We start from the raw sequence: 14,095 nt of genomic DNA, 5'->3' as shown, positions 1-14,095 counted from the left end.
CTAGCCTTGAAAGATGGGGAAACTTTTAACCAGTGACCCCGGTGGCAGGGACGGATTGGAGAATAGGAAGATGGGAAAAATGAATATTCCCAGTGGGGGGGGGCGGGGGAGGGAACCACATACAGCACAAGTGATGTGGGTGTGGAACAGGCAGATACTCTTATTGGATTCCTACTCTAATTTCTTATCAACACGAAGCCATAAATAATATCAAGCAAGTGTCAAGGCAGACAATGAAAAAAATGAGACAGGGACAACTCCTGGGAAGAGAGAAGCTTGAAACATCTGTGTAAGGAATAGTGTCCACGGGTGAGCAGGATGGAGCAGACACGGCAGGAAGTCTGGGGAGCAAGTCCAGGTTTGTGGTTTACAACTCCTAAATATCAGTATCAGAACAGAAACAGTTCCTTCAGTGAATAATTTGCAACAACAAAAAGCTACGGAGGGAGCATCTGTCAACTAAAAGACACCTAAAGGACCTATCAGTCTATTGTAATGTGTGTTTTATTTGAATTCTGATTCATCGTGGCAACTCTAAATGTGACATTTATGACACTCGTGGGGCAATTAAATTAATTTTTTAAGGCACTGGAATTGTGGTTACGTTTTTAAAGAGTTCTTATCTTTTGGAGGTATTTCTGAAATACTTATGGATGAAATGATCCCTGGGATTTTCTTCAAAATGATACAGGTTGTAGGGGAAAGGTGCAGACGAAACAAGATTGACCATGACTTGACCATCGTTACAGATAGGTGTTGAAGGTTCATCGTACTATTCTGCCTACCTTTTTACGTGTTGGAAATTTACATAACGGAAAATGTAGAACAAACTATACCTAAGTATTCAGCGATTCCATGAATGGAGGTGTGCCGGGAAGCCCCGCCCACTGAGCTGGGGAGGCCCCGCCCCTTTGGGCCCGCCCCCCCTCCCGCGGTCCGCTCCCTCAGGGTTCCAGTTTACGGTGTCCCCCGACTTTCTCACTTCCCCTCGGGAATCCATTGCCTTCGCACCTCATAAATCGCTCTTTCTCTGTTCTCGAGCCCCTCCAGACTGCTCCGAGTCCCCAGAAGTCGCCTGCGGCCTCCGGACCTCGAGCCGCCGCCGCAGGGCCTCCCCCGACCGCAACCTCCGCCCCACGTCCCTGGGGAGTTTGGTCGCGTCCGGCCGCAGACACCGCGCCGGGAGCTTGTCCGCGTCGTCATGGCGACGCTCGGAGCAGACGCCGACGCCTAGGCCGACGCCAGCATGGGCGCCCGCCGAATTCCGCCCCGGAACCATCTCTTGTGTGAGCCGCTTGGGACCTGGGGCGCGGACTTGGCTCCCTGGGCCGCCGCTGAGGGGCTCAGGCAGCCTGAACCCGGGGCGGGTGTCCCGCTGCGGGTCAGCCTGGGCTGGGGTCAGAGGAGAGAGAGGTCGGCCTAAAGGGTTGTGTGAGGATGGGGGTGCTGCGTGGGTCTGGGGTCGACCCCGACCCCTAGCAGGAGACGGAGTAAAGGGGCTCTGAGGGGAGCAGGCGTTTGGCTAGGGTGAGAGGGCCTGCGGGTAGAGAGGATGCGGCCAGGGGACCAAGGACGGGGGCGTGCGGAAAGAGACGGGTTCACCCCGGAGTGAGTGAACTGGAATAGGAGCTCTCCTGAAAATGGTTTAGCCCTTGTTCCTGCGAAGTCCAGGCAGGGAACTTGAGGCAGCCACGGAGAGGGAGCCTGGAAGTGAACTAGAGGCAGGTGCTGTTGAAGGGATGGAGGGGAAGTGCACTGGTGTAGGGGAGGCTGTGCTGAGGGGGAAGTCTTCAGAGATGCTAGTGAGAGGAGGTGGGAGGAGGTAAGGGGAAAGGAGAAACTTCCAGGCAATGATTATTAAACATTGTCTTCAGTGTGGTTACTGTAATTTGTTAGGTCCTGTGGACTGCAGGGAATCTAGAGTTATGAGCCTTCTCCAGGGGAAAAAAAAGAGAGAGAGAGAGAGAGAGAGGAGAAAGAAGCACATAAAGATCCACATATGATTTTACATTCACTCTCAGAGACATCGCAGAGCAGCCCCCCAAGCATGTACAAGGACCCCCAAATTTAGAGACTTAGCTGTAGAAGGTGGCAAGATATATAGGCTTTATAAAGAGGGCACAAGGCAATAAATCATTAAGACCCAATGAGTAGTAGAGGCGTTAATTGCTGAAGAATGTGGAAGGGTGTTGGGGTCCGCATAGACTTTATGAAGAGAGTGGAACTTAACATGATAAGGAAAAGCAAGTCTGACAAAGGGTCCCCATGAACCAGGACCCTAGATCCTAGGGCAGAGCTCCTAGGAATGCCTTCTGTGGTGCTGGAGGAGGTCCACCGGCCACTCCAACTTCTCATCACCCCAGAGACGGACCCTGGAAGTTGGCCCCAGGATGCCAAATGGTAAAGGGTTTCATGGTCACATGTAACTAAGAGACCGATTTGGAGAAATCTCAGAAGAGGCCTGTTTAACTATTTACTTCAAACTTTTCCAATTTGATTTATTTTTCCATTCATATACCCCCCCAATAGCTCAAAAGCATCTAAGGACTACATTTTGGGGAAAGCTTTTGAGGAGAGAGAATGAAGGACAACAGAAGGGTTTTGAGCAAAGGCATGATATTGGGTTGTGATGTGTGACACGAGATTAATGGGACATCTCTGTGTGGGAATGGAGTGGCCAGGAGAGGCAGCGAGGCAGGGAGGGCCTGGTACACACAGTCACAGAGGTACATTTGTCAAAGACTGAGAAAAAAACAACTATGTGTGTGATTTCTCATACTGCTGTTGTTTGGTCTCCCCCACCCCCAGGAAATGACCTTTGGCTCTAAAAAGAAGACTCGATTTTTCATGATAAAATGGCAGTGGTGAAAACCCCCAGCAGAGATCTGGGCAATGCCGAAGAACCATTTACTAATGTATCCCCCCTCCTTTTGAAAAGGCTAGTGGAGGAGCCCAAGAAAAGAAGGGAAGTACCTAATCACCTTCTAGAATCAAGTAAGTGAGTAGAAAAGAGATTTGCTTTACAATTTACATCTTACCAGAGGATCCAAAGTCCAGAAAGCACAATGGTATTTTTGGTGCTGATTTCTTTATATTGTTTAATGGGTTATATTGTTTTATGGGCTTACAATAGCCTTTATTATTAAGCTATTATGGTTCTATTTAGGTCCATCCACTCGTGATAGATTCTTTTGATGTAAATGAGTCACCAAGTCACCAAGTTCTATTGCTTCCTCTAACAGCTTACCTGTCTGTCCCCACTGCCTTGTTCCTCATCCTCAGCAGGGTCACTGGGTTATCCTAGTGCTCTCCTCTGTATCACCTTCACACCCCGTCAGTTTCCTCTGTGCAGTCATGGCTGGCCCTGCCCCTATCTTGCTCAGATACGTTCAGGGGTTCCCTTGCATTGGGAAGAGAGTTGCAATTTCCTTCACTAGGCATTTGGCCCGCTCTTCTGTGGATGCAAGCCTGCCCACCGAGTACCATCCCCGCGCTGTGCACTGCTCTTTCCCAGCTCCAACCACACAGTTACTCCTGCTTCTTCAAGACCACATGCACTTTATACCTGCTTGCCTTTTTCCATGCACATCCTTTCCCTGCCATGCACATGGAAAGCCTAGTAAAATCTTGTAGCTAGTATGTAAGAGGCTAATCATTTTGCCTACATTATTCTCACTTAATCCACACAATGTCAACGTTCAGTTTTTATCTTACTGGTGGGGAAGTTGAGGCTCAGGGAGGTCAAAGGAATTATCCATGGTGGCACAGCTGGGTGGAGAGGTGTTGTTCTGTCACGGTCGACCAATCTCCAGCTCTCTACCATCATACTAGGCCGCTCCTCACTCATCTTTCAAGGCCCATCACAGATGCTGAAATGTGGTATTTCGGTGTGGCTTTTTCGTCACCATAGAACTTACTGAGTGCAAATTGGTAGACTTGACTCTTTCTGGGCATCAACAGAAAAGTATCGGTTCTGGGTCTATTTTGCGGCCCTAGTATCGAAAGCAAAATGTTCAGCATTTAACAAGTTTACCAGAGAAGGTTCATTTCAATACTTAAAAAATTATCAAATAACCTACAGTGATCACCCATCCCCCAGAAACACCATCCTGACCCCATCCCAGCCCTTTGGTTTGGCCCAAACCTGATGACAGTGTCAGGTCACCTGGTGAGAAGACCACCAATCATTTCATATGCACTCCAAATGTTTATAAGAATCACAGCAGGCTAAGCAATGGGGGAGGGTGTCTCAGGCTCATGTGTGTTTGGCAATAGCCAAAGGTAAAAGGTCATTATGTGTAAGAAACTGAACAGCGCCTTCATATTAAGAGAGGCTGTTCAGTGGTTGGAATCGGACAGACCTGGGTTTGATTTTTAACTCCTGGCCATGGGCAAGTTGCTTAATTTTGTTGAGTCTCAGCTCCTTCACCGGCACAATGGAAATAGTACCCACTGCATAGGGCTGGAACAAGGATTATGAACAAATGCCTAATGGGTTGCCATGGGTTCTCGGTGTCTCCTCTACACGTCTCAACTCCTGCCTCATGAAGAGCTGGGGAAAGTATTATAGACCTGGACACTTTTGTGAGATCGGCTGTTTTAACCTCGTTCTCAGAACCAGAGAAAAATAAAAAAGATATTCACGTTACACTAATAGCAGTTTGAGACTTTACTGTCCAGAGCAATAATGACTCAGAGCTTTACGATTATTCTATCACATTGTAATTCTATTTGGAGGAAATCCAATGATAACAGGTAAATAATCTAGTGATGAAACTAAACACTTGGAGTCTTTAAACTGTGTATTTGTTACATAATAAGTCACATAAGGGTTACACAGAGCAGCAAAGTTAGGGTGTGTGCTATTGCAAGCTCATGTTTTGTTACGAAGACTTGTATAAAATAAAAAGAGCAGATTATTTTATTTTTTTAAAGAGCAGATTATTTTAGTGGGTAATAAACAATACATGTGAATTTGTGTTGTGATGCTGGTTATCTCCCAAATGATGTGTAAATATAGAAGGAGAAGCAGTGCAGTTCATTTGGAATAGATCATTGATCTTGTATCCTCTGTCTGAAATTTCCATATGCTAAAAATACCCTAAATTAAAGAAAGCTCACATTAATAGGATCTTCATTTATCTAATATTTTCTCTTATGTCTCATCTTATGGTGTACTTACCTACATTGTTTTTATAGAGGTTTATGCGAAAGTTGTGAATAATAAGGTTATACAGGCAAAACCTGGCATATTGCATTTTGGAGGCTACGAAGTTGAAAAACACCACCAACAGATTCTGGTAGGTATTTTTTAAGTGGGGTAATTAATCATGGTAACAAAATGACACGAATGTTCTGCATTTATAAAACTCATTCATTTAAAGAGCAGCATTATCTGCAGAAGCACAGATGTGAGTTGGGCCAGAAAGTTGGGTCTAGGATGAGAATTTTTTTTTTAAGATTTTATTTATTTATTTGACAGACAGAGAGCACAAATAGGCAGAGAGGCAGGCAGAGAGAGAGAGGAGGCAGGAGGCTCCCCGCTGAGCAGAGAGCCAGATGCGGGGCTCGATCCCAGGACCTTGGGATCATGACCTGAGCTGAAGGCAGAGGCTTTAACCCACTGAGCCACCCAGGCGCCCCTAGGATGAGAAATTTTAAAGCCACACCAGTGTCCTTGGACAAACTACTTTCCCCCTGCCAAGGGCTCCTCATAGCATTCTTTCCAAAGAGGTGTCATTGTTGACCCATTCTTAGGGGCTAGCAACTGTGCTTGCTGTCTCATGGTGATCACGTCTCACATGATTAGATTTCATCCTTACCCCAGCTCTGTGGAGGCTGTGATATTATTCTCATTATATGGATGAGGAAACCAGGATTCCAGAAGTTTCAATAGTTGGTTCAAGAACACACAGCTAGTAAAAGTGATAGAGACTGACTTTGACTTTTAAGCTGCCTTATTCCAAACCAGTGCCTTCCTCCTCCAAGCCTACACAACCAGGGAGAGGGGTATCCCTTTCCTAGGAGGCTTCAGTGAGCATTCTGTTTCACGTGCTCAGGTCCAGTGCTCATGCCTTAATCAGCCATTCTGGCCAGAGAGATTCAAGCCAGGTCTGGGTGGCAAGGATCCATCCTACTGGATGGCTCCAGGAGGGGCAGTTGAAAGGATGGACTACAGCCCACCACGGAAGGGTCCCCTCATTGACCTGTGGGTTCAGACTGGGTGGGCCTGGGGTGGCTCCAACATTCCTAACTCCTATGCTTAGAGGGACCTGAAATTATTTTTTTTAAGGGATGGGGAGGGACTGAGGGAGAGGGAGAGAGAATCTTAAGCAGATTCCACATCCAGCCCACAGCCTGTCAACCCTGAGATCATGACCTGAGATGAAATCAAGAGTCAGACACTGACTGAGTCAGACCAACTGAGCCCCCTGGGAGCCCGGGACCTGAACATTTAAACTCTATAACCTCACTGACTTCACTTCAGTCCCCTAAAGTCACACTGAGCAGGTGTCTCAGAACTACCCCTGCTGGGCTCTGGGTCTGAGCCAAATGACCTCTATGCCTGGTTGGAGGGGGGCAGAGGCAGCCTCCCTCCTCATGAGTCCTCTGAGACTCCAGCTTTGTATACGACATTCCACCTCTGGCTCTGTCACCAACAACCACAAAAGTCTCTACTTTTAGAGAGGGGGGGAAGCTGACAAATGCTAAAGCTGTCGGGAGGTAAAGTTCGGTTTCTATCAAGTAGTCCCCAACAGAGGATGCCATTTCCATGCATCCTAGTGCATCGAAGTGGGTAGAGAGAGAATAAACCCAGAGAGAAATCTCTTAGGTGCCAAGCGTTTCCTCTCAGAAAGAGGGTAAGGTTTTAAACCAGTCTATTAGGCAATCTGCCGGTCAACCTACAAGCATGCACTTCTTAGAACGGAGCATCAAAGACCAAGGTTAGGAAGTGGTTTCGGAGCCTACTTTTTCTGGTGTTAGGTTTGATGTCTCCATGGTGATAGGGTAGATCTAAAATAATTATCTTTCATAATTGTTCATTGTTTATAATGAATATAGGAATAAATAATTCACTCCCTACCCTCCAGTTCCCTCACTCCTCTTATTCCCTACCCAGTCTACCCCTACCCTAGGCAACTGCTCATCTGCTTTCTGTTGGCATAGATTTAACTATTCTGGATTGTTCATATAAATGGAATCATGTAACACGACGAAGTCTTTTGTGACGGGCTTCCTCCATTTAGTGTTGTTTCCCAGGCGCATCCACCTTGTAGCATCTATCAGTACCTCATTCCTCTTTGTGACTGAATACTATTCCATTGTACGTCTCTACCACATTTTGTTTATCCATTCATCAGCTGGTGGACGTTTAGATGTCAACTTTGAGGCTATTATGAATAACACTGTTAGGAACATTCCTGTATGTATTTTTATGTGACAGATGTTCATTTCTCTTAGATATATACCAAGGAGTAGAATTGTTGGGTTGTAGGTATATTAGTTTTTTGGGGGCTGCTATAACAAATAACCAAAAATTGAGGGTCTTAAAAAAAATAGAAATTTATTCTGGAGGACAAAGTCCAAAATCAAGGTGTATGCAGAGCTGTGCTCCCTCCAGAGGTGCTTGGGGAGAATCTGTTTGCCTATGGCAGCTTCTGGCAGGTGTTCCTTGGCTTGGGTGTATGTAACTCCACTCTTTACCTCTACCTTTATATACCTTCTCTGGCTCTGTGACTTCTCCTCTTTTAAAAGGATACATCATTGGACTAAGGCCTACCTGGATAATTCAGGAAGATCTCATCTCAAGGTCCTTAACTTAATAACATCTGCAATGATCATTTTCCCAAATAAGGTCACATCCACAGGGGCTAAGTTTTAGGATGTGAACATACATTCTTGAGGCCACCATTAAACTCACTGTTTGTTTGTTTTTTTAAGGTGATAGAAGCTTATTGAATGCACCACAAGGGAGTGGCAGGCAGGACAGCAGAGGAGAAACCATCTGCTCAATTCACTATTTTATTTGTATTTTTTTATTTGCATGCTTTGTTTGCATTTCCCTAATAAGTAACAATATGGGGGGGGGCTGATGGAAACTTCCAGCTGGCTTAGTCAGTAGAGCATGGTACTCTTGATCTCTGGGTTCTAGGTTTGAGTCCCACATTGGGTGTAGAGATTACTTAAAAATATTTTAAAAAACAAAGAAAGGAAAAGCTTGTGGGAGAAGAAGCCACTTGAAATAACCCCAAGGAAAGAGAAGTGGGAAGAAGGTATTCAGGGCATAAAGGAAGACATTGAGAGAGGTCCAGGGTGTATGCTCCTTATTTGGACACGAGTGTACGATCTAGTTTACCTGGATTGTAGGGTTTGGGGAGGGAGATAAAAGCTTCATTCTGTTGAAGAACAGAGACCATCTCTTTGATACAGCACAATGCCTAACACATAAAAGTTACTCAGTAAACACTTATGAATGACATTGAGTTCACTTCATTGGAAGAGAATGACTTGGTGAAGACTCACACACTCCCAAGTAAATACAGTGTAAAGTCTATATAATCATACTGCTTCTTTCAGACATGAAAACAAACAGGCACAGATAAAAGTACAAAATGATTTCATCTTAATAACATTCTGGGAGATCTTGGGAGGGTCAGCCTCCTGTTTCCACTAGCAAAGTTAAGCGGAAGCCTAAGGCAATTACCTTGAGATTCTTGCCAAAGAAAGGGGAAAATCCAGCTCTGCTTTTATCTTGGTTTTGCTACAGGAAACTGCAAATTGCCCAAGAATGGAATGATTGAATGTGGGTTTACAAACCACAATAAATTGTTCATTAACATTCGAGATTGATCTAGATCAGGTTAAAGGATTTAAAGCATTTTACTTGGATTCATAGTGAGATCAATGCTTTGACTTACTTTAAAACTTGAAAGAATGGTTCCCAGTTTTCTCAAAACAAAGACCTCTTAAATTCTTTTTTCCTCGCAGAAAGATTTTGTTTGTCTGGAAAACTATATTTATTAAATAAATAATTAGGTTTCTCACGAGACAACCAGTGTTGATGTTGCCAACCTAAAACAAAATTGTTAGAAATTAACAGTTCCTTTAGGCTTTCTGAAATAATGGCATTAGTTTTCAATTCCCTGTTGCAACTTTTAACACCACTCCCCACCATATAGCCAAATATTACATCTTTTATTATAATGAATGGGATCTATGTTGTTTGATTCTTTAAAAAAAAATTTTTTTTTATATATATCTATCCATTTTAGAGAGAGAGAGAGAGAGTCCACGTGCACAAGCCAGTTATGGGGAGAGGCAGAAGGAGAGGGTAGAGAGAGCCCCCAAGCAGACTCCTTGCTGAGTGGGGAGCCAGATCCATTGCTTGATCCCAGGACCCCAAAATCATAACCTGATCCAAAATCAAGAGTCAGAGGCTTAACCAACTGAGCCACCCAGGTGCCCCTTTAATTTATTTTTATTTTTATTTTTATTTTTATTTATTTATTCTGAGAGAGAGAGTGGCACAAGCGAGGGGTAAGTGGTAGGGAAAAGGCATAGGGAGAGCAAGAATCTTAAGCAGGCTCCATGCCCAGTATGGAGCCCAACACCAGGCTCTCAATCTCACAACCCTGAGGTCATGACCTTAGCTAAAATCAAGAGTCAGAGGCTTAACCCACTGAGCCACTCAGGCACTCCCCTATGTTGTTTAATTCTTTAAGAAATGAATTCAGGGGGGCTCCTGGGTGGCTCAGTGGGTTAGAGCCTCTGCCTTCGGCTCAGGTCATGATCCCAGCGTTCTGGGATCGAGCCCCACATCAGGCTCTCTGCTCAGCAGGGAGCCTGCTTCCCCCTCTCTCTCTGCCTGCCTCTGCCTACTTGTGATCTCTATCAAATAAGTAAATAAAATATTAAAAAAAAAAAAAGAAAGAAAGAAATGAATTCAGGGGCACCTGGATGGCTCAGTGGGTTAAGCATCTGCCTTTGGCTCAGGTAATGATCCCAGGGTCCTGGAATTGAACCCTGCATAGGGCTCCCTGCTCTGCTGGGAGCCTGCTACTTCCTCTTCCACTCCTCTTGCCTGTTTTTCCCTCTCTCACTGTGTCTCTCTCTGTCAAATTTTTAAAAAAGAAAGAAAGAAAGAAATGAATTCAGTATTTTCTAATTGGTAATTTTTTATTCATTTGACGATGTAGATATTACCTACTGAATTCCAGTGCTTATCCTTCACATACAAATGAGTGGCGGGCATATTTGAATTTGTTCTGTCACACTCAGGTTAGAGGAAGCAACAGGTTTCTATTTTATTTTATTTTATTTTATTTTATTTTATTTTATTTTATTTTATTTTATTTTATTTTTTTAGTTAGGATGTGCCCCAGCCCTCACCCACAGGTGCTGGTTGTATTTTTCAGTCTCAGGAGAGCCAGCGCCTGTCTCCTCCCTTGGGACCATTCAGGGATAGTGGAACACCTGAGCCCACTCAGCGGCTTTGAGCACAGACCTCTAGTCTCCAGCCCGTGACACTGCTTGTTGCAAATTGACCTAAACCCACGGAGTGATTAGATATTAGGTAGATATTGAGAACCTGACCCTGATGGGAGGTGGGAGCCAAAGGTCCCCTCCCAGCAGCCTTGCGACCAGTTGTATCTGCGGCTATGAAACAGGTGCGGCTATGAAACAGGTCCGAGAAGAAATTCTGCCATGCATATGACACTCACTAGCAAGCAGGCAAAAACGAATGACCATACTTGACATCTCCAGGAAGGCCCAACCATATCTCCTTGCAAGGAAGCTTTGCTGGCAGCAGATCTAGTAGGTCTACTGATAGGATTAGCCTACCTTCCAACCAGATGACAGGATTTTTTTGTGCTGTGCAAAACACAAGACCCGAGGGAGTCCTGGGTTTTTGAAGGTCATGCTAAAGGATCCTGGGTTTTGGGCTCACTGGATTCCCAGATCCCTTTTGTTTAAGAGCAGGAATGCCTGTATGAAAGTTCTGGTAAATACACTTATCCTGATATTGTAGACCCTCTAGTGCCAGTTCAGGTGAGAAGGATTGAAATGGCCGGAGTCACAACCTCTGGAGTATGGATTCTGGATTAGGCTCCCACATTGTCTACTAAGCACTCCTGGAGTGCAGATTACTGATTTCTTCTAAGGTTTACCACCCTTGGGATGCATATTAAAAGCAGTCCCTACACCCTTGTTTGTTGCCCTGTCCTTACTGGATTTAAAAAAAAATTTTTTTTTTAAGTGACAGCCAATATAAGTGCTTCTGTTCCCAGTTCTTCCTGGACTCTCCACTCAAGGCTTCCAACACCAGGGATGACAAGCATGGGGACAGAATTCTTTGTCAAGGCTTCCAGGCCCTGGGGCTCTATGGCTACCTACCCATCCCCAGGCAGGTCCCACCACCCCAGGATTCTGGGTGTGATGGGCACAGGCCCCAGGCATCCTGGGTCCCAGCATACCTATCCTCCCTCCCCCCATCTCTCTTGGAAGGACCATCTTGTCCATGGAGCCCCAGGAGCCCACACCTTCACCAAGACTGCCCCTGTGCAGGACCTTTTGGAGGTCCAGAACAGCCTGGAGAATTTTTTTTTTTAAGGTTAATAGCATATTGAAAAAAAAGAAGAGATATGTCAAAACAGGGCATAAAATAGGGTCACTTTAGGAATGTTCACAGGTGACAAATAAGAGTTTTTAACAAATCCAAACACCACTGTAACCTCATCAGGAAGTAATGCCTGAATTTTAATTTAGGGCTTCAGTGACCATGAGGCCTTGGGCAATGAGCCCCATATCAGGCCCAGCCTCTGGCCTGGACTTTGGAAACAACGGCCTCTTAACTGTCCCCTGGCCCAGGTGAAGACCCAATCCCCAGATCCCGAGGTTCTTGGTCCCATCTCAAGCAGAGGGGGAAAACACTCCTATTTAGAGACCCAGTTATTTTATAAAGCAAGTTGTCCTGCCTCACAGTGGGGGCCTTCTCTGGTCATCATCGGAGAACTCCTGACTTTCCTGACTTCCCACTTCTTTTCCATTTGCCCCAGGCATGTATTGGAGGCTGCCTTAGCCACACACTTTTTCCTGATTTTTTTTTTTTAAAGATTTTATTTATTTATCAGAGAGAGAGAGGGGGAGAGAGCGAGCACAGGCAGACAGAATGGCAGGCAGAGGCAGAGGGAGAAGCAGGCTCCCTGCTGAGCAAGGAGCCCGATGCGGGACTCGATCCCAGGACGCTGGGATCATGACCTGAGCCGAAGGCAGCTGCTTAACCAACTGAGCCACCCAGGCATCCCTGATTTTTTGACCACCATAGTGTCGCCGGGCCCCCAGGATCAGTGGCATGTAATTTGAAGTAGTTGTGGGAGGTGGTGGGTGGCTGACTTTCTAGCTGGATCAGAGGATGAAATGGAGTTGTGAAAATTCATAAGTGATAGGAAACCTGGTTCGTGATGGAGTCGGGAGGCTGTCACACCCCGCTATTCCTCTGTGACTGCAGACCCCGTAGGAAGAGATGTACCTTGCAAGTCCGTACTTTAGGTACCACTTCACTGACTCCAGCAAGAGGAAGGAAGATTTTCCTTCTCCCCTAGCAACAGCCCAGCCAGTGAGAAACAGTCACAATCAACCAGTGAAAAGTCCCTACACTTCAAATTCCCAGTTTACTCCAATGGACTTTTGTTTATAAATAGTCCTCACCCCCTTCCCTCTTGCATCTCCCTTGGTCTGGGACTTGTCTATGGTTTTGCAGCAGCCTTCTTGTCCTAGTTTGCAAATCTCTGTTATTCTACATAAACCCACTTTTTGCTGGCAGAGTAACTGGTGGTTTTTTTGTTTTGTTTTGTTTTTGAGGTTAACAGAGCTTAACAAAAAGGCACACGTGGTAACTGGTCAGAATTAGGAATGAGAGGTGTATAGAGGAGTTTACTGTCTGGGGGCTGCAGGTTCTAGTAAAGTCCCTAATCTGGGCAGAAGGCACTTTGGTAAGCTTTATTATCCTTTATTGGGTGTTGTTTTCAGGGTACTTGGCTAGCTCAGTTGGTAGACCATGTGACTCTTGATCCCAGGGTTGTGAGTTCAAGCCTCACATTTGGTGAGGAACCTACTTCAAAAAAAATTGTAAGTGGTGCTGTGTTTGTTTTACTATTCTTTAAATGGTGTATGATGCTTTCAAATCTTCTAAAAAGTGAAACAATAAATTTTGTCTCCTCAAATTCCTTTAGGAACAAGATGATGAGATATGCAGCTAGCTAAAACAATGTTTTCCCTAAGCACTTCTCTTTCTCTCACAGCATCTGGTCAATATTTCCAATGAAGACGTACATGTGCATATTTTACCCCCTCAAACCAAATACTTTCAGATCAAGTATGTGAAAACGGTAAGCACGGCCTGTTGCCTGTTCTCCATGGGGCTCTCTTTGGACTGTGACTTTCCGTGTGGCGGGTCCGCTTGGGACGCATGTGTAGTATGCCGCCACCACAGCCCGCTTATCTTCTAGGAACACCGACTCGTTCCTGGCTTGTCCCTCACTGTCACTGTTACGTTTTCTCCAGATGAGTGGCGATACTATTATGATTGCATTCGGGTTCACTGTAAGGTAAGTTTTCTTAAGATTGTTTTTTTGGAGGGTAAGGGATGAGATGATGTCAAAACTTATACTCTGAGGGAAGAACAGAGGGAAATGGGGCAATAAGTGTGGTTTCTCACCCAGCGCGTGTGTTCCTTGGGCAGCCAGTGTGAGTAGCATGAAGGGTCCTTGTCCGGTGACTTGGGTTCTGGGTGCAAGAGCAAGAACCAAGAACCAGGGAAGAGCCATGAGACATCATTTGCTTCAGGTTTCCAGCCTGCCCTGACCTGGAAACTCTATCACGAAGCTGTAGGAGTTGAATTAAAATTTAAAAAAAAAAAAAAAAAAAAAAAAAAAACCTTTGTCAAATAGCTTAAACAAAGTCCTTGAAGTACTAGGCTTCCAAATGATCAGGATCCCCGAATTGTGATTACGAACCCCAGGGACTAGATGGCGTTGTGTTGGAATGTCCTCAGAGGCAGCCCCGTGGCCAGCAGGGAGATAGGAGCCTGGTAGAC

At 45.3% G+C, this 14,095-nt stretch overlaps 2 protein-coding genes across 8 annotated transcripts in view; one reads left to right on the top strand and one right to left on the bottom strand.

Annotated features, from left to right (window-relative positions):
• The window catches only part of SCTR (secretin receptor), an 89,120-nt gene extending 87,839 nt beyond the window's left edge, over positions 1-1,281 (bottom strand). For all 3 annotated transcript variants that reach the window (XM_082689841.1, XM_082689843.1, XM_082689842.1), the window contains exon 1: positions 1,012-1,281. In XM_082689841.1, the coding sequence (XP_082545967.1) occupies positions 1,012-1,203 (192 nt within the window). In that variant the 5' untranslated portion in view covers positions 1,204-1,281. The remainder of the gene's footprint in view (positions 1-1,011) is intronic.
• Positions 1,180-14,095, top strand: part of CFAP221 (cilia and flagella associated protein 221) — an 86,894-nt gene continuing 73,978 nt past the window's right edge. For 4 of the 5 annotated variants that reach the window (XM_082689829.1, XM_082689830.1, XM_082689831.1 and 1 more), the window contains exons 1-5: positions 1,180-1,286; positions 2,809-2,994; positions 5,200-5,300; positions 13,302-13,388; positions 13,509-13,607. In XM_082689829.1, coding sequence (XP_082545955.1) covers positions 2,856-2,994; positions 5,200-5,300; positions 13,302-13,388; positions 13,509-13,607 — 426 coding nt within the window. In that variant the 5' untranslated portion in view covers positions 1,180-1,286; positions 2,809-2,855. The remainder of the gene's footprint in view (positions 1,287-2,808; positions 2,995-5,199; positions 5,301-13,301; positions 13,389-13,508; positions 13,608-14,095) is intronic. The other variant, XM_082689832.1, reaches the window with a different exon arrangement.

The sequence above is a fragment of the Mustela nivalis genome, assembly GCF_964662115.1.
Source record: "Mustela nivalis genome assembly, chromosome: 11".
Taxonomy (NCBI): domain Eukaryota; kingdom Metazoa; phylum Chordata; class Mammalia; order Carnivora; family Mustelidae; genus Mustela; species Mustela nivalis.
Note: the sequence above shows the minus strand (reverse complement) of the source record. Positions and strands in the feature narration are given on the sequence as shown.